At 43.1% G+C, this 19,348-nt stretch overlaps 2 protein-coding genes across 8 annotated transcripts in view; one reads left to right on the top strand and one right to left on the bottom strand.

The window, feature by feature from the left end:
• TRAPPC11 (trafficking protein particle complex 11) overlaps positions 1-369 on the bottom strand; it is a 66,138-nt gene extending 65,769 nt beyond the window's left edge. Inside the window, exon 1 of one of the 3 annotated variants that reach the window (XM_029934310.1) lies at positions 160-369. The gene's annotated coding sequence lies outside the window, so the exon portion shown is untranslated. The remainder of the gene's footprint in view (positions 1-159) is intronic. The other 2 variants (XM_029934319.1, XM_029934312.1) reach the window with 2 other exon arrangements.
• Positions 370-494: 125 nt separating this feature from the next.
• RWDD4 (RWD domain containing 4) lies at positions 495-16,436 on the top strand. 5 transcript variants are annotated; one of them, XM_029934286.1, is made up of 8 exons: positions 495-786; positions 3,079-3,159; positions 7,515-7,624; positions 7,688-7,856; positions 9,638-9,734; positions 11,961-12,010; positions 12,143-12,145; positions 14,618-16,436. In XM_029934286.1, exons 1-8 carry the CDS (start codon positions 763-765, stop codon positions 14,648-14,650), a joined length of 567 nt encoding a protein of 188 aa, XP_029790146.1. In that variant the 5' UTR covers positions 495-762; the 3' UTR covers positions 14,651-16,436. The 5 variants fall into 5 exon arrangements, with proteins under 5 accessions (XP_029790146.1, XP_029790130.1, XP_029790161.1 ...); XM_029934270.1 differs by having other exon boundaries at positions 9,638-9,755; XM_029934279.1 differs by having other exon boundaries at positions 497-786; positions 7,709-7,856; positions 9,638-9,755.
• Positions 16,437-19,348: the final 2,912 nt, after the last annotated feature.

Genomic DNA, 19,348 nt, shown 5'->3' with positions numbered 1-19,348 from the left:
AACAGGTGCGTCTTGTCTTTAGGGGCTAGGAGGGAAACGCCATGATTGCACCCGCAAACGCCGAGGGAAAACGCAGGCCCTCGCAACTAGCATAGTTAAGAGCCAGCTCTCTCCCTCGACGGTCTCGCCTGCCCCGCAGGTCTCCGGGGCCGGACTCACCCAGGCCGCACGCCCCGGGCCCGCTGCAGCTGTGGCCGGTCGCCGCCGGCCGGGGGTGGACGAGGGGAAGCAGGCGGGGTGTCACAGAACGCCGGGGCCCGTCCCTACCGTCACTGCCCCAGAGCCCGTCCCAGCCAGCGAGACTTCCCGGTACAGCCTGCGCAGGCACAGGAAGCACTTTCTGGACCTGAGTGACAGCGCCGCACACCAACCGCGGGCCGGAAACTTCACGCGGTTCCACAAAACGCAGGAAGGCGCTCCCTTTTCTACGGGAGCGGGAAATAGGGGCGGGGAGAGAAGGAGCCAATAGGAGAAGCGAGGAGGAGGGAAAGGCGGGGCTTCTGCCGCCAAGGCCCTGCAACGTCTCCCCGGTGTCCCGGGCGCCCCACCCTCTTCGGCCTCCGGCTCCCGGCCCACAGACCCCCGCGGGCCGCTTCGCGCTGCCCGAAGGCCCGGGGCGCGCGTGACTCTCGTCCGCAGGGCCAGGGCTGTGCCCCCGCAGCCCGGGGTGCGGCAGGGGAGGACACCCAGAGCTGGGGGCCGCTGCTCTTGCCTTCTCGTCGTCGCGCACGTCCTCCCGGGAGACGTCCCGCGACCGGCGCGATGAGTGCCAACGAGGACCAGGAGGTGAGTCCCCCTGGCCGGACGCCCCTTTCCCTGCGCTGGCGCGGTGCCTCGGCTCTGAGGGAGGGCGGCTGACCCGACGAGGCCCGGCTGCGACCTGGGCGCCGGAACGAGCACCCTCGCAGGTGCGATCGCCCCTCTGCAGCGTCCAGAGCCTGGCTGGGGTGCCCCCAAGTTTACGGGTGTCCTGCCGGCGGGGGTGGGGGGTTACAGGAGTGCGGAAAAGGGAAGGGTCCTCCTCTGCCCGCGCTCCCCGCCATGTCGGCGTTCAGTTTTGCAAACCCGGGGGTGGCCCCACGCCCCAAGGATGAGTGTCCTTGGTAGGCGACCCTGTGCTCTCGGCTCTTCTTTAAATCCTCAAGGTTCTTGTTTTAGCTTTTGTGTATTGAGTTACGCTATCTGGAATCTGATCACTTTTCAATTTTAAAATCTATTGGTCGATAAGGAGAGGAATCGCTGAGTTAGTTAAATTTCTGGTGGAGGAAAATAATGACACTAGTGTCTCCGGTTTCTGGCCGTATTGTTCGGTGGCATCCTTTATCCATCTGGTGGTTGTCCAGTAGAAACGAAGTCTATTTTGAGCGTACATGTGGCACCGGAATCATGTAGTTTTTTTGTGCTCAGATATTTTCTCATGAAATGCCACGTTGACTTTGAATCATATGATCAGTGAGTGACACAGGTCATCTCTAGGGGAACCTTCTCTAGTGGCGTCATGTGTACAGATGAGGAAAAGAGTTGTGGGAGTAAAGCGAACGCCCCAGGGCTGCACAGTGAGCTCCAGGGCAGACTCAGGACTGGAATCCAAGTCTCCTAGAAAAGTAATTGACTCTTCACTTAGAATATCTTTCTTGAAAGGTAGCCCCTTACCATGATAGATGTGGTAGAATCTCTGGATTGGAAGTTACCTGTAAAGAACCCGATGCCTGTACTCTGCCTGTGATTTACCGACTTGGAATTCCTGTGGAGCCCAGAGATCTCCATCTTAATAATGTTATTCTATTCTTCCTCGTGACTGATTTTCACATCTTTGAAGACAGTTTTCTGCAGCTTTTCCGATGTCCTGTTCTCATACACAATGATTCCTTTTAGCTTTTCTCCGAATGTCCATTCTTGTTCTTTCAGTGTCCTGGAATCGTGTGACTGTGGACAGATTATGTTTATGTCCTGTTTCCTACTGTCGGTTACTGTCCATTATAACCCTTTAAGGGCCATGTACAAAGCAATTAGTCTTTCCTCCTCTTCTTGTTTAGGTAATTGAGATAAATTCTTCCACCCACCCTGTAAAATGTCATCTTGTTAGCAGATGGTTTTCCAAGGATAGTCTGAATTCTTCTGCCCCCAGCATGATTCACTATCCCATCAAATTGTCATTCATAAATTTGCTAAGCCTACCTTCCATCTTTGTTCCTGTTCTACTCCTTAGTTACAATATGGAAAAGGATTAAATGTGGGAAATATAGTTAAATGTGGGAAAGGAGGAATAGCATTAGATCTCGAGTAAGGTTGTTCTTTCTCATCTAATCTCAGTTGTTCTTGAATCCGGTTTGAACTCCTATATTTGTTTTCCTGGGAAGGTAGCAAGAGAAATCTGCCAAAACTCAGGTAGACTGTTCTGGGCCTTTCCCTGATGTGCCTGTCAGGTCACTCTCTCTAGGAAAGGGTGCTTACATTTATCTTGTGTTCCGTATGCTGCCAAGGCTCAGGGACTTCTAGTCTCTATTCCCTTGGGACCTCAGGAACTGTTTCTTTAATTGCTCTGAAATTTTGTCTATCTTCGTTTGTAGAATTCATGACATGCATCTTTCTGAAAACTAAAACCCATACCCAGGTGCTGTCTTCCCTTGTTTCTCTTCTCCAGCGCTCATCAGACATCACAACAGTGATGGAGCCTCTCATCTGTCAGTCCACAGTGTTCTAGGAAGTGTTTCCAGGCAAGGATTATTAGTGACATGTTCTCTCGCAGCCCCTTTTACATCTTGGGTAGATCCTTGTCAACCTGTTTCTAACCATCTTTTTTTTTTCTAAGTTCTTTCTGTTGTCCATAAATGTTTTTTCAAGTTTGGTATCAATCTGTGGGAGGGATTAAAGTAACTATTAAGTAACTATTAGTATTAATATTTTGTTACTATATGCATGTGTATTGTATACATCGTATACATACATTATAAACGTGGAAGGAGATAAAAGGCGGCTAAGTTTTACATAGTTGAGTTGGCTTGAATCTGAAACTAAAGACCCTCTATTTCAATCCATTTACCACTAAGCAAAACTCATTTGATTCATTTTTTTCAGATGGAGCTGGAAGCATTACGTTCTATTTATGAAGGAGATGAAAGTTTCCGGGAACTGAGTCCGGTTTCATTCCAGTACAGGGTAAGAGGTGGCACAGACAGGAGCCCTTGCTACTGTTCCAGAAAAGATTGAAGCTAAGAGCACCTGGATGTCTCAGTCGGTTAAGCATCTGAGTCAGCTCAGGTCACAGTCTTGCAGTTTGTGAGTTCAAGCCCCACGTCGGGCTCTCTGCTGTTAGCTCAGAGCCTGTTTCGAATTCTGTGTCTCCTCTCTCTCTGCCCCTTGCCTGCTCACACTCTGTCTCTTTCTCAAAAATAAACATTAAAAAACATATTTTCAGGAAAGACTGAAGCTTATTGAAAATGCTTTTTTTTTTAATAATGATTTTGTATTTTGAATTTAGTGGTTTAAATTTATTACATCTTTGGATTTTCCAAAGCATTTGAGTGAAAGCTCCTTACCATGACATCACTTATTTTTAACTTTTGAAAACAATTCAGAAAATTTTTTTTTAATTTTTAAATTTCTTTTATTTTTTTTAAGTTTATATATTTATTTGGAGGGGGAGCAAGTGGGGAAGGGACAGAGAGAGAAGAGAGAGAGAATCCCAAGCAGGTTCCACACTGCCAGTGCAGAACCCCGCGAGGGGCTTGAACCCACAAACCTGAGGTCATGACCTGAGCTGAAATCAAGAGTTGGACGCTTAACCCACTGAGCAAACCAGGTGTCCCCAGTTCAGAAACTTTTAAAAACTGAGATAAATTTCTTTTTATTGTGGCAGAATCATCAAATGTTAGAAATGGAAGACACCTTGGAAATTCTGTAATTTTGCCTCCTAATCTTAAAGATAACTCCTCACTCATAACTCCCTAAGCTCTCAGCTAATCCTCGTAAACACTAGATTTAAAATCCAGGTCTCTAATCCACATCCAGAATTAATTTTACGACCTTATGATATAGTCAAAAAAAAGTTGGTATTTTCCTAATTCCATATTATCGATATATGTGAATATATTTTAAATCTGTTAAGTCAATTTTTCTTTGAAAGGGATTTTACTTATAACTTTTCAACATGAAACAACACCATCTCTTATTTTGTGAATAAATAACATAAAAACCACATATCCAGGTGATTATAAGTAGTAGTAATAGGAGAAAGATTTTTTTTTTGTAAAAGACTTACATTTATGTCACCATCTAAAGTAAGTTACACGATAAATACATAATTATAGATATCACAGGAAATAAATTATTTGTAATTACTTTAGATATTCTCCCCTCTGCTCCACTCCTCTTGATTCCCTTTCGAGCTCAATAATCCTCACACCACTCATGGACAGGACAATGAAAAGACTTTGAATAGCCAGGGTTAACAATGACTCTTCGATTTGAATCCAGCCACCTCCCCGGGCTTCCCCAATAACGGCCACGCTCCCCTGAGCACACAGGAGACCGCTCCTTCCCTAACCATCTGTCTTAACAGCAGACCCTTGTTGAGCACAGTGTATGGAATGCAGTAGGACACGTGTGTGTCCCATAGGATGGACACTGCGCTGTGACCGCAGGATGGATTTAACAAGAAGAAAAAGTGAGGTTCAGAAGCCTTGTCTGTTTTGAGAGTCAGAGGGCCAGGGCACAGTCCTGACCCGGGTCGGAGTAGCCCGCTGAGCGTTCTCCCCCAGCAGCACCTCCCCCCCCCCCCTTCCCAGTCCCTTCACAGACCGCCCACTAGTCAGCTCTCCCAGACGGGTCATTAGTTACCCCCTCCTTCTCTTAAAAAGGTTTCTCCCTGGGTGTCTCCTGCCGATGGACTAAGGATTACATTCTTAGCCTGACACTCCAGGCCCTTCTGTGTGTCTCACACGGCCTCTCCAGATTGTCCCAGCCACCGTGGTCCATTAGCCACCATAGTAGCCTGTGGCACATTTCCTGCATCAATACTGTGCGCATAGACCCGTCATCTGCTCATCCCCTCACCTCGCATCCCTCACCCAGCTTACTCCTCCTTTGGCCCCCGTCTCGGGCTCCTCTGTGGTGGATTTGGGCCAGGTCTCCTGGCTCTCCCTCGAGTCCAGACCGAACTGGCCATCCCGCGTCCTCATGCTCCGTTGCATCCCTTTTAAATGTTTGATCGCGGTGCAGTTTGGTGAGTTACCTAAGCGTCTGCCCCCCTTGAAGACGGGCATGGTCTTGTCTCTCTGTATCTTCTGTACCCAGCACTGCAGGAGGCCCGTGGCACCTTGTTTACATGCGCCTTGAAGAAGGACTTAGTGCATAAAGCAAGTAATTTTTATCACTTTTTCATCATCTCTGCGTTGGAAACACAAGCATAAACCAATTATGTAATCAACTTACACAGGCGACTATCACCAGAGCCCTAAGTTTATTTGACATAATTTCTAAGCCTCACCTTATATTCATGTATCTTGTGATTGAGGGTGAGGGAAAGGAATAAAAAATTAGTGGTCAGAGAGTAAAGGTGAAACAAATAACAATTTGGGATGAAAATTTTTTAATCTGTTGCTATTGTCAAAATATAAATATTTTAAAACCCCTAGTGTATATACTAAAAATATTACAGTGGAAATTAGCATAGCTTTGTGCAAGGAGATGCTGATTTGTGACTTATTCCATAGTTTTATTAGAAAATCACCATTTTGGGACACCTGGCTGGCTTAGTTGGTTGAGTGTCTAACTCTTGATTTCAACTCAGGTCATGACCTTGGGGTCGTGGGATCGAGCTCTGTGTGGGGCTCAGCGCTGAGCCTAGAGGCTGCTTAGGATTCTCTGTCTCTCTCTCTCTCAAATAAATAAGTAAATAAATTTTTTAAAAATCACCATTTTACAGCCGCCAGCATGATGATGGTTTTAGGCAAGGACCATTAATGGATGCTAAAACCTTTGGGTGAAAAGATGTTGAGAAATAGTACATTCACATGGTTTTATAGTGTCACTCCACAGATTACGTCTTAATTACAAAGTAATAGAAAAGATATCTTTACATTCAAGAGATTTGGAGAATTGTCATCTTAACCAAGTGATCAAGCTTAGTATGACCAATGATGATTCCAGAAGATCTTATGTGCCTCCTTATTTGATCCTATGGGAATATACCACAGCACCTGCATAGTATCCTTACCAAAATATTTAATCTGACCGGAAATACAGGAAACAATCAGTCCTGATCTGGAGACCTTATACAAGAAAACTGGTCTAGATTCTTTCTGTCATGAAAGATACTTAAAAGGCAGGCAGGATGGCTGGGGACTGTTCTAAATTAAAGCAGAATATGAAATTTGGCAGCCAAATGTAATCCATGATCCTTAGTGGATTACGGATTTGTGGGTTGAGGAGGTGGTTTAGACATCTAAAGGACACTTTAGAGATGATTGGGGAACTTTTTAGATGGATTACGAATTAGATAATATCTCTGTATCAGTGTTGAATTTCTTGGGTGTGATAATGGTAGTGTGGTTATAAAGGAAAATGTCTTTATTTTTAGGATACTCTACCCAATAAATATTTAAGGATGTTTTATCACATCTTACTTTCAAATAGTTCAACAAAAAGCAAAGGAAAAAGAGCCCCCCCGATGGGGTAGGGGTTGATTCTGCAGTGGAAAGGAGGGAAGAGAAATGGATGAAAGCAGAAGTATTTGGTGAATGAGGTACACGTCAGTGAGTGTTCATTGTTTTATCCTGGCTTCTCTGTGAGATTAAATTTTTTCCAAATAAAAATTTGGAGAGAGCAAAAGAAATAGAAGAGACGTCTTTAAATTATTCAGGTGAAGGGGGGTCAAAAGTTACAAACTTCAAGATATTAAAAAAAGTAAATAAGGGAGATGCAATGTACACCATGGTGACTTTAGCTAATAGTATCACTTTGCGTATTTGAATGTTGCGAAGTGAGTAGATCTTGAACGTTCTCCTTGTGCCTTAGGTGTCCCTAAGCCTTATCTCTTTGCCTTTTTTCCTCCAGGTTTTACACTTCATTTTCTCGTCTCTTGGAATTGTGCTAATGTGTATCAGTTTACTTGTTCTTAACACCTCTTATGATTTAGCAATTAGAAAACTTAAGACAAAGATGAGGTGTCTCAAATTGCATTATTATTTTTTGTCCATTCTCTTCCTGTCCCCCACAGTTGATGTCTCTGTCTTCAAAAAGTTCTGATGAGAAAAAAATTATGTAAGACAGTCTTGGTACTGGAGAAAACTGAAGGACTGTTTGGAGAGACAGGCCATGAACATCGAAAGTCAGTCTCTATTTACATGGCCCTCAGCCCCTCCAAGTCTTAGCCCATACTCCTGAGCTTTTCAAAATACTGCATTTCTGACTTGATTGTGAGCATTGGCAATAATTCATCATTTTAAAAGTCATAATAAATATTCTGTCTCTGTATCACTTTTTTCCAACCCTAAGATTTCCCTTTTCTTCAGATAGGTGAAAATGGCGACCCCAAAGCCTTCTTAATAGAGATTTCCTGGACAGAAACCTATCCCCAAACACCTCCAATCATATCTATGAACGCTTTTTTTAACAACACCATGTGAGTAGTGTTTTGTTTTCATTTGTCTTTTTGCAACACTCCCCCTTACGTTTTTCTTAGCAGTATATTTCTTGTGCGTTGTAGATCATCAGCGGTAAAGCAGAGCATAGTAGCCAAGTTACAGGAAGCAGTGGAAGTTAACCTCGGGACCGCCATGACCTACACACTGTTTGAATACGCCAAGGACAACAAGGAGCAGTTCATGGAGAATCACCAGCCCGTTACCTCCACGGTGAGCTTGTGATTGGTTTGGGCCAGCTTTTATTTTGTTATTTTGGTTTCACTCCACCACGGATTGATCTTTACTAGTTATTTTTTTTTTAATTGGAGATTTTGTGTTAGATATTTAAAAAAAATTTTTAGTGTTTTATTTATCTTTGAGAGAGACAGAGACAGAGTGCGAGCTGGGGAGGGGCAGAGAGAAAGAGGAGACGCAGAATCAGAAGCAGGCTCCAGGCTCTGAGCTGTCAGCACAGGGCCCGACGCGAGACTCAAACTCAAAAACTGCGAGATCGTGACCTGCGCCGAAGTCAGCCGCTAAATGGACTGAGCCCTCCAGGTGCCCCGATTTTGTGTTAGATTTAAAATGAATTATATCTGAGTTAAATAAGAATAATGAATTTTAGATTTCTTGGTATCTATTTAACTTCAAAAATGAAATCATATCCTCTAGAGCTACCCTTCATATAAGACTAGAATACACATGTGCCTGCCCAAACAGATACTGTTGGGGCACCTGGGTGACTCAGTCAGTTAAGCGTCCGACTCTTTGGCTCAGGTCAGGATCTCGAAGTCTGTGAGTTCGAACCCCGCATCAGGCTCTGCACTGACATTACAGAATCTGCTTGAAATTCTATCTCCTCTCTCTGTCCCTCCTGCAATCTCTCTCTCTCTCAAAACTAAATAAATAAACTTAAAAAAAAAAGAAATGTTATTTTAAAAAATGAGATATGATTGAACCAAGTTTTTTTTAAATGTATTTCGTGTCTTCATAAAGCCTAGATAGAGGATCTCTTAGGTAGTGCTAAGACACGTATGAAATTACTTTCTTCATAAGGCATATTTAGTTGTAGATAGTCTTGCCACAGTTCACTTTGAAGCTGGTGCAAGCTTAAAGAGAGTCATTAAATAGGAAGAAAGTTATTGTATTTCTAAAGTATGTTAGGAAGCAGTCAGCTTCTATGACGTCAGGCATCTACGGATTAGACACCTTTGCAACCAAGTCACGTGCTGAAAGCAGTCAAGGTCAGTCGGGCTTTGTGAGCCACGCCGGAAGCTGTTTGACGGCAAAGGCTGCATCCTCTGCTTGAGCAGTTCTGGCTTCCACATTCCTGGCAGGACACGGAAGAACAGCCGCTAGAGGGGCCACAGAGGGTGGCAGCAGAGCCCGGACCATGCCCAGAAAACCCTCCCTGCACCCTCGCTCTGTGACTTCTCTTGGGGGACAGAAGGGGACACTAGGCTGAGTTTGTTCCCTAGTAAAAGTGGGGATTACATAGTGGCCTCTACCTCGTAAGGTTGCAGTGAGGACCAGATGAGTGATCCACATACAGCACTCATGGCCCCTGGGAAGCATTTTAGATTTTGTGGCTCATGCTGACTGCATGAATCCAAATTCAAGTATTTTTCTCCCTTTCTTCAGGGAATCAGGGTTTTTCTGGGTAGGCACATGGGATTTTCCTAAAGACCAATTTAAATTTCCAAATAAAGCAAATCAACTGAATTGTGCAATTACCTTGGCACTTTAGAGCTTCAGCGTAATCCTGGTGTCAGATCTTCTTTCTCGGGGACCTGGTTATGATAACTGAACTGATGTTATAGAAGTCCTTCTACGTGAACTTTTAGAAGCGTGAAGTCAAGGTGCTAATGACACCTGACCTAATAAATGAATATTATAATGTAGGATTCTTTTACATCATAAACCTAAAAATTGTCAACTCGTTTGTGGATGTGCCATATTTAGTGTAACTCAGTAAGTTTTAAGACACTGGAATAGGAATTATTTTTTTCTAGATACCCATAAGCAGTATCATCTCCGTTGAAACTCCTAATACAGCGCCATCAAGTAAGAAAAAAGACAAAAAAGAACAACTTTCCAAAGCTCAGAAACGTAAGCTGGCAGATAAAACAGGTTTGTGTTGTTTGTTTGTTTGTTTTAAATAATGCAGATAAATGGGTTGCTTTTTAATATGAAATGAGTGCTTCATCCGTATATTTAGATTTGGAAGAGTTTTCTACTCTTCCTTCTTGGAACATTGGATCAGACACTGTCTTGGGTCACAGATGTATATTGGAAATATTTACTTTGCCACCAGACAGAACCGTGTGAGGAGAAGGTGACCGAGTGGCAAAATAACTACAAACGAGTGTTGAGACTGAGAGACCGCAGAAGAGCTGCTCACGTGTGTCCCACGTGTGCCCTTCTTCGCGTGTCGGGATTGTCCTATTTGCTTCTCTCTATGGGAGATACGTGTATTACTCAGATCATTTTGAACTCCAGCTTTCGTTTGAGATGAAGTCTGGTAAACCGTTCAATCTTCACGCAATAAATAGTTTAATGCTTTTGTCTGTACTTGATTCATTTCTACAACTACCATAAGATTTAGGAACACAATTCCTGCGTCTCCTAAGCCAGGGTCATTTTGTATGCACCTTTGGAAGAGAGTTCTAAATTCCAGCCCATACCACCAATAAGAGTTGATCTCATTATTTAACCTGAAAGTTTGTAAATTGATAGCAGTCTGTAAACTGTTTTCCAGTTAAGAACAATGAGAACATTACCATGGGTGCATATAAACCATATACATATATACAAGTGTGTCCGTGTGTACGTGTGTGTGTGTGTGTTATTGATGTCAGGTTACAAGTTGCCCTTCAGGGAGAGGAACTGACCTTTGTACTTTGGTGACGATGTTTAAAGTAATGCCCTTTCTTTCACAAACTGATGGCAGTTTTTGGTTATCGATGCTTTGTTTAACATCCTGTGTGACAGAGTGAAAAGATCACAACCCCATGTTGGCCCTCAAAATCCATTTTAGAAGTTGTACTGGTATGTGGAATAAAAAATCTGGGAATCCATTATACCTAATGTGAAAGCAGAATTAAAGCAGGAGCCCCTGAAGCAGGGAATTGTTAGCCATTGTAATCTGTTCTCTGGCATTTTAGTTACTCTCTTTTTTAAGCAGTAGCTTTTCTGTCAGTTCATTACCTATTGCTTTTGTCCATAATGACCTATGAGCATTCCTTTCATTTTTAGTTCATTATTAGTTCCCTACCTCCATCTTTTTGATATCCACCCAAAAGGCATTATTTTTCTGTAGTTATGGTATAGGAGTTTGTAACCTGGATTCTAAGTAAAACTTGAGTGGGACAGTCATGGCGCTCTGGGTACATCTTAGTTACCCACATTGGTGCCCGGCTCCCAGGCCCCTCATAAGCAGTAAACAATGGGATGAGATTCTTATTGGCATGAAGGAGGAAAGATGCATTCGGATCTAACATTGAGCTCCACTAATGTTGCTTCTATCCTATAAGCATCATGAGGTTAGTGTCTGTTTCCCGTGTGTGAAATTAACATACTGGCTTTGAATGCAGACTTGGAAGACTCAATAAACTGAGATGTGTATAGATACATCAAACATAAAGGAAATCACGCCATTTTAAATTAAAACATTTTTATATTGTATTTATTGAACTGTTCTTCACGTTTAAATATTCTATCACAAGAAAGAAATCACCTTGTAAACTATACATAAAGTTTGAGCATGTTTTCAAGCACTCCCAATAGATGAAAGGCCTGTCAGATTAAACAATGTTAGCTTAAATAATGCATATTTACTCAGACCACAAAAGTTAATGAATAAGTTGACCGGCCTCCTCTTAGTCTTGAGGCCAGACATTTGTGTAGATGGTCTCATGTCTTGAACCTCGCTTCCTAGTGTGGAACACTCCCGAAGCAGTAGAGTAACACAGCTTCTTACTTAAATGAGCAGCGATCTGATCGAAAGCAAATAAAATTGTACAAGTGCATGAAACAAATTGATTAGCTCCTCTTTCTGGCGTTTCCATATTTTTTCCCCTTAATATCAGGACTTGTCTTGAATGGAAATAGGGTACATGTGAAAAGGGGCTACTCCCGAAGTCCTTTGCCGGCGTCCCCGGGAGAGCTGTGCCTCCAGTTCACGGTGATGATACACCAGCCAGCTTTCTAACTTAATGTGATTTAAATTTTAATCTGTTGCATAGGATAGTATGTAAACGCTTATTTATTAAAATAGTAATTAATTTAAAAATTACTGCTTGGTCTTGGAAGTAAAGTTCCTATTTTATCTTGTAGATCACAAAGGACAGCTTCCTCGAGGATGGAACTGGGTGGATGTGGTGAAGGTATATAACACATATAACCTAAGCCTCAGTTGTTACAATTATGCCGTCCAGTAACGAAACTCCTATCTTCCTTTCTTTCCCCCCCTTCACCTTTGAATCCTACTGGGATGGCTGTTTCCATTTTTACTTCAGCACGTAAGTATTTTTGAAATATCCTTCACATTCTTTTCTTTCCTACACCTTCACTGTCAGATCTTCCTTTTTTAAATAATGGAAAACGTGTAGACTAAGTTATAAGTACGGTAAAGTGTGGTGATTACGTAAGTGCCTCTGAAGAACGAACGTGCCTCGCTGTGACTACGAATTAGCGGGAGCAGGTGCGGAAACTGAAGAAACCAGTCCCAGAAAGGAATGCTCTGATTTCTTAATAAAATTAGTTTCTTGGGGTCCTCTGGGTTTGTTTTGGGGGGAGAGGGGGCAGATGATAGATGGAGTTTCCCATCATCGTCAAGAAGAATTTCCTGTTTTTCTTGTTTAAAATCGTTCACTTTTCATCTTGAAGTTTTTTGCCAACTTCTCTCCATGTTTTTTCTTGAGTTATTCTTAGTTTCAAATCAAGTGATACTTAACACAGTAAGTTAATTCTCTCTGTAGGACTTCATGAAATGAGTTTTGCGTGTCAATAGAGCCACTGCTGCTGGGTGACGTGATTAATAGGATCCATGGGTAGTTGAAGATGAGGATTTTAGTGAGAACCTACAAATACACGTAATTCACAAGCAGCATATTCTTGAAGTTGATGTGGAAATCAGCTGCCCGGCCATGGGATACGTGGTCTATAGGAACTGTTGAAAATAATCTTCGTGCATCTAGAATCTAGTACAAAAATAGTCCCTGGGAGTAGGGAACCATGAGCTACAATTGGAATAAAGAAGCAGCATGTCTCGTCCCCTTGCTGGGCAAGAGGCTGACGGTACATGAGACACCTGTCAGGGAACAGCTTCTCCAGCCTTCTCTCACTGGCCCAGCCCCCTGCACCGATGCCCCTGGGGCCTGCTTGTTGTCCTAGGTGGGCTTGTAGGGGCCTCTCCAGCTCGGTCCTTTCCCTCCGTAGAATGCTTCATGCCTCAGAATGAGCCGCTTCCTAACTCAGAATGGGAGTGCCTCTTTTTAGGCAGCACATCCCCCTGGAAATTGGGAAGAGAAAATTGTCTGATTAATCTGAAGGTGATAGTACCCGTCCTTCCCTAGCTCCAGAAATTGCGGTGTTTATTTTTCAGAGAATCCTATTAATATAAATTAGAATTTCAAGAAATGTAAAAAGAAATGAAGATTTAAATAATCCAGTCATCTTGGGAGACAGGCCAAAGTTATTTTAAGAGGGAGGTTCCTACCTAGGCATGGTTTGGACTCAGAAGCCGTTAGCCCAGCTGTTGGAAAATAGTCATTTCCAAGTTTGATCTTTGGGCCCCTGGGAAGTCCTGGAAGCCCTCTGGGGGTCTGCAAGGTCATAACTATTTGTATCCTAACATTAAAGTGCTGTTTGCACTTTCTCCGCATTCTCTCACAAGTGGATGGTGGTGTTGAGTGGAGGCTGCGGGAAGTGTGATCATGCCATCACTAATACTCTTAGAACACTGATAGAATGTGCACCTCCAGAGTCTTGTTTTTTCCAGAATTTTCCAAGGCAGTCAGTAGGTGTGGAAGCTAAGTATGTGCATTTTTACATTAAGTCAGTTTGTTCTTAACACTCGTTGCTGCGTTCTCATTGGCCGGTTCCCGTTATGCCTGCCGCTCCGTGGCCGCAGACTCGTGAGGACTCAGCTGTCTTCCGTTGGACTCAATCATAAGGAAACTCACAAAAATGTAAAACGGCACTATTCTTCACCTTTAGTTGTATTAGTTTGATTTAGAAAATGCAGGTTTTCATTTAAGAACTGTTACTCAGTTATCATGTGATGGGTTTATTGTTATTTTTAACATGAATTAAACTTCTCAGTTTTAACTTCAAACGCAGTAGGTGTAACCGACATTAAAAACAAGCTCTTTAAGATCCTCAGAGTGGGAAGAGGAGCTGAGGCCAGAATGCTGGAGAACGGCCACCCTTAGTTTCTGCCTTTCACAGCCTCTCACGTTCTCGGGGGTTCTTGGGCTTTCGGTTCAATGGGGATTTCTTGGTGGCTGGGTCTTTATTCTGGTTAGAATTGTCTGTGTGTTCTTTGGGGACTCCTCCTGCTCCTCACTAGTTTCCTTAGAGTGTTCTCAGAAAAGATGTGCAATTTAAGTTTTTTATCACATTTTTGGAACTGTACTTAATTTATGTGGGAGATCTTTGCCACAATTAAAAAGTTCTTAAGTTTATTATTTGTGATGGAAAACAAAAATAAATGGCACCTTTTTGGTTCCAGCTTATTTCTCGGCAAACTTTGAGGGATTCCCCCCCTTGATCTATTGAGTTTATATTTTTAATGAATCCTATTTGAGCTGAGCCTTAAGATGCAAACTAGTTAAGTTCGGTGAAACCTGTAGATGGTGTAGTTACATGAATCTTGCTGCGTGGTGTTCTATCAACTATAACTACTTATTTCTGATGCTAAGTGGAAGTAATGAACTCAGATAACATGAAAGCTTCACCTTGTTGACTATGTCTTTTATCTTTTTTTATAGTTAAGCAAAACTGGCTCTAAAGATGATGAATAGTGCTTGGAATTGGGAGACAAGGAAGAGCGTCCTTTAAAAAGTAAACTAGGTTCAAAATCCTTCGTTACTCTTTTCCGGTATTGAGGTGGCTTTTTATAAACCAGAATTTTTTTGTATGTTTCTTGTGTGAAAAAAAAAATGTTTTAACCTGAAAGTTCATGGAGAGATCTGGTCGTATTAAATTATTTTCACAAACTTGCCTTAACAAAAGGTATAATGCTAGTGTTTAGTATCCTTCATAAAGATGGTTGAGTTTCATAAATAGACAAAATGGGAAATAATCAATGTGAATTTATATGGTCTTATTCTAGTGGATATGATATTTTTTAAAGGAGTAGGAAGCCCCTTTGGAGCAGAATTCCGAGTCAACAGTTTTTCCGCAGCACGGTCTGTGTCGACAGACTTCTCGTCCCAGTAAAGTCTGTGTCTCTTCTTTCCCTTAATGACTGAAGCATAAGTTGCTCCAGGGAAATTGAAATACTAGTATTTGAACTTTATACATAATATCTTTGTTGTTTCTTCTTATTTTTCAAGGGTGAACTGCTTCCTTTTAGGAAACAAGTATCTGTTTTCTACTTTCCTCTTGATTTGGGTCATGATGTTTGATCACGGGAGGTTTCGGGGGTGTGTGGAATAGGAGAATATAAAAACAAATCTGCCAAATACTTTCAAAAGCATTTGACCCGAAGTGCTGGTTCCCATTTAAAACGTTTCTCTTTGCTGCATATACCAAGGCGGGAGTAAAAGATGCCTTAATATTTAATTTTTGTGTTGTCAGAGACAGTGGTTTTAATAAATTCCTATTTATCTGCGACTGTGCGTTTTTAGTGGTCTGGTAACTGAGGTCTTCGAAGGGGTTAAACATAAAACCACATTTCAAGTCTTGTCTCTTTGCAAGTTATCTCTGTGTATTCCTCAGCCTCAACATCTGTATCATAAGAGACATATAAGTTTTTAAATGCCGAATCATAGCACATGCTCGATTATTTTTAAAACCACCAATAGGGAAACTATCAGTGTAGCGGACACAGGAAGTTACCGATGTGCGTGTGAGTCCCAGTGGCCGCCTTTGCTCCCCGGCTTTAAAATCCTACAAACGCTGCTGTAGCAGATCGCTTCCTCAAGTTACACCCATGCGGCCTGCGTCTGAATTTCTAAAGAATAATTAACTTGCAAAGACGGGTCCTCAGGGGAAGAGCCCTTTGAGTTGTGTCCCTGGCTGTCCCCGGGCTGAGGTCAGGCTCTGTTCCGTCGTTCGACCTACAAAGTAAATGCTGCGCAGTCTCGGTGAAGAAGTGCGATCTGATTTCCAGAAGCCGAATCACATCTTCTGTCTCGAAGTAAGAGACACAGCAGAGTTCGAGCCCGCCGACAGGATCCTGGGACGTGCCAGCTTTCGTTTCGGGGCTCGTGTGCGTGGTCGTGGCTGTGTCGACTCGCTCGCTTGTTTTGAAAGAAGCTGAAACAGCTCCATCTGCCCGTGGGACGAACTGTTTTGCTCCGAAGACTCTGACGTCGTTCAGGCTCACGTTGTGGCTCCGAGATGACAAAGAATAATGCTAGTTAAATGCCAATGAACTATTTTTACTCTTTTTATGTGCACTGGACAAATGTGGGGGCCGATGGTGGCAGCGGTGCCTCTCACTACCTTCTGGGAAACACTTGAACTTCCTCATCCGTGCGGCCATCATCTGCTGAGCACCGCAGTATATTTTCTCAGTCTGTTTGCCTACAATTGTATGGAATGACATGATTGAGAAGCAATAAAACCTGAATTACACACTCATTTTTCTGTGTGTTGTATTTCACATCAATTCAGAGAATGGTTGATTTTACAAATTTGCACAGACTTAGGGTGTAAGGTGTGCCCCCCTACCAGATACTGTTTAAAATGCTGGGTTAAGAAAAAATTGTAGTATATGTGCTGCCGATACGAGCACAAGAAAAAGTTCAGTAATGAGCTGACAAGAAGGTAAGGAAGACCCAGAGTCCAATAAATGAAGATGGAAACTTGAGGTCAAGAACAGCTTTCGTTGTTAAAGGGTCAAGGGGCCTAGAAGACACATGAAGTCTGAGGTCAACCCAGGGTAAGAAGGGTCTCTCTCTCTCTCTCTCTCTCTCTCTCTCTCTCTCTCTCTCTCACACACACACACACACACACACTCACACACCCACAGGCACAACATGCCTGAGGCTGGGACACATCCGCCCAGGGGGAACCCTAAGGGAAAGTTCCCGTCTTGAACTTTGGTCCTAGGTGCAAGGGTACAATGTAAACCTGCATGCATGTAACTCTCCTGATGACTTATAGGTTACCTCACACGTGGATTTCAGCCCAAATTCTTCCCCATATGAGCAATCTAAAAAAACCTCAACCTAGCATTTGAAAGTGGTACCCGTTGGGGCGCCTGGCTGGCTTAGTACAGAATGTGACTCGATCCCAGGGTTATGCGTTTGAGCCCTGTGTTGGGTGAAGAGATTGCTTAAAAAATAAAATCTTAAAAAAAAAATTAGGCATACCTGGGTGGCTCAGTCGGTTAAGCATCCAACTTCAGCTCAGGTCATGATCTCATGGTTCATGAGTTCAAGCCCCACTTTGGGCTCTAAGCTGACAGCTCAGAGCCTGGAACCTGCTTCAGATTCTGTGTCTCCCTCTCTCTCTGCCCCTCCCCCACTCACACTCTGTCTCTGTCTCTCTCTCCCTTTTAAAAATAAATAAACTTTAAAAAGTAAAAAGTGTTACCAATTGGGTAGAGCCTCTGGGCAGCTGGTAGAAATGATCACAAATCGGCCCTTGAAGCACCCACGGCCAAGAGACCTCCAAAGGAGCCCCACACCTAGAGTGCCTGAAATGTACACGCACAGTCAAAAGCCACTGCTCACGGAAGTGACAGCAGTTGTGACAGCAGGGAATTGGGGGGGGATGAGCACTTCGAAGATCGGAGAGAGACTCTCACATGTCAGGAATTAAATAAGGAACAAGAAACTATTAAGACTCGTCAAGCAGATTTGAAAGAGCTAAGTAGAACTTCTCAAAAAGTAAAATAATTGACATTAAAGATGCAGATGAAGACAAGTACAGCTTCCAAAGGGCACGCTAGCAAATCTGAAGTATAAATAAATATCCTGTGGAATGAACTCAGTACTAAATTTGCATTGTTGCATTTTCTCTTGTTTTGATTGTAACATTAGAATCCGTCTCCACATTATTTCCTCGCAGGCCGTCTCCCCACCCCATTTTAGGTTAGCTGGGTGATTCGAGCTTTCCAGGAGGTTCTGCCTGATGCTGTGCATGGGCCTCCCTGGACCTTGTTTCAGAAGAGACCGTGTATGACAAGGAATTGGTCAGCGTCTCCAGAGGGCTGTCTGTGATTGCTTTAAAAATAAGAAATTTAGGGGGCGCCTGGGTAGCTCAGTCAGTTAAGTGTCCAGCTTCAGTTCAGGTCATGATCTCATGGCTTGTGGGTTTGAGTCCCGAGTCAGGCTCTGTGCTGACAGCTCAGAGCCTGGAGCCAGCTTTGGATTCTGTATCTCCCTCTCTCTCTGACCCTCCCCTGCTCGCGCTGTCTCTCTCGGTCTCTAAAATAAAATATAAAATAGAATAGAATAGAATAGAATAGAAATAAAATGAAATAAAATAAAAACAAAATAAAATAGTCATAGGGGTGCCTGGGTGGCTCAGTCGGTGGAATGACCAACTCCTAGTTTCTGCTCAGGTCATGATCTCATGGTTTGTGGGTTCGAGCCCGGTGTAGGGCTCTGTGCTGACAGCTAGCTCAGAGCCTGGACCCTGCTGCAGATTCTGTGTCTCCCTCTTTCTCTGCCTCTTTCTGTCTTTCACTCTCAAAAATAAATAAACATTTAAAAATTTTCAAAAAATAAAATAAATTGTTGTAATAGGCTGATGGTGGTGGTAACACAGACAGGAACACCCCCTCCCCCCTTGCACGTTTTCCCCTGTTGTTGCTGCTGGCACCTGGGAAGGTTAAGTAACCTTGTGGGTCTCTCTGCGGCCTTCTGGAGCTGTAATTTTCCGTGGCTTCCACAAAGATTTGGCCTATTGGGACGCTATTCTTGGTATTTTAAGCAACAAGCCATCTCTGTATCTAGTCTTGTTCTTTTGCTAACTAGAGAGAATGCAGTTTATAAAAGGAGACTACTGGGGCGCTTGGGGGCCTCAGTCCGTTAAGCATCTGACTTGGTTTCGGCTCAGGTCATGATGTCACAGTTGGTGAGTTCAAGTCCCGCTTCGGGCTCTGCTCTGACAGCACCAAGCCTGCCTGGGATTCTTGCTCTCCCTCTCTCTCTACCCCTCCCCCTGTCTTTCAAAATAAATAAACTTAAAAAAAAAAAAAATATATATATATATATATATGGACACCTGGTGGCTCAGTCTGTTAAGCGTCCAACTTCAGCTCAGGTCATGATCTCACGGTTCTTGGGTTCGAGCCCCACTCCATCCATGATCCAGAGCCTCCTTCAGATTCTGCCTCTCTCTCTCTGTCCCTCACCCATTTGTGCTCTCTCTCTCAAAAATAAATAAATAAAACATTAACAATTTTTTAAATTTAAAAAATATATATTTGAAGGAAACTTCACAGGGGGAAAAAAACACAAATGAAAATGTTTTTCTTAATTAAGTGGCTAGAAATTAACCTTAATTCTCCTTCGATGACAGTTTTTGGAATAGAGAAAGGT

Source organism: Suricata suricatta, chromosome 1, assembly GCF_006229205.1.
Source record: "Suricata suricatta isolate VVHF042 chromosome 1, meerkat_22Aug2017_6uvM2_HiC, whole genome shotgun sequence".
Classification (NCBI taxonomy): Eukaryota; Metazoa; Chordata; class Mammalia; order Carnivora; family Herpestidae; genus Suricata; species Suricata suricatta.
The sequence above is the reverse complement of the archived record's forward strand: the minus strand, read 5'-3'. Positions and strand labels throughout refer to the sequence as shown.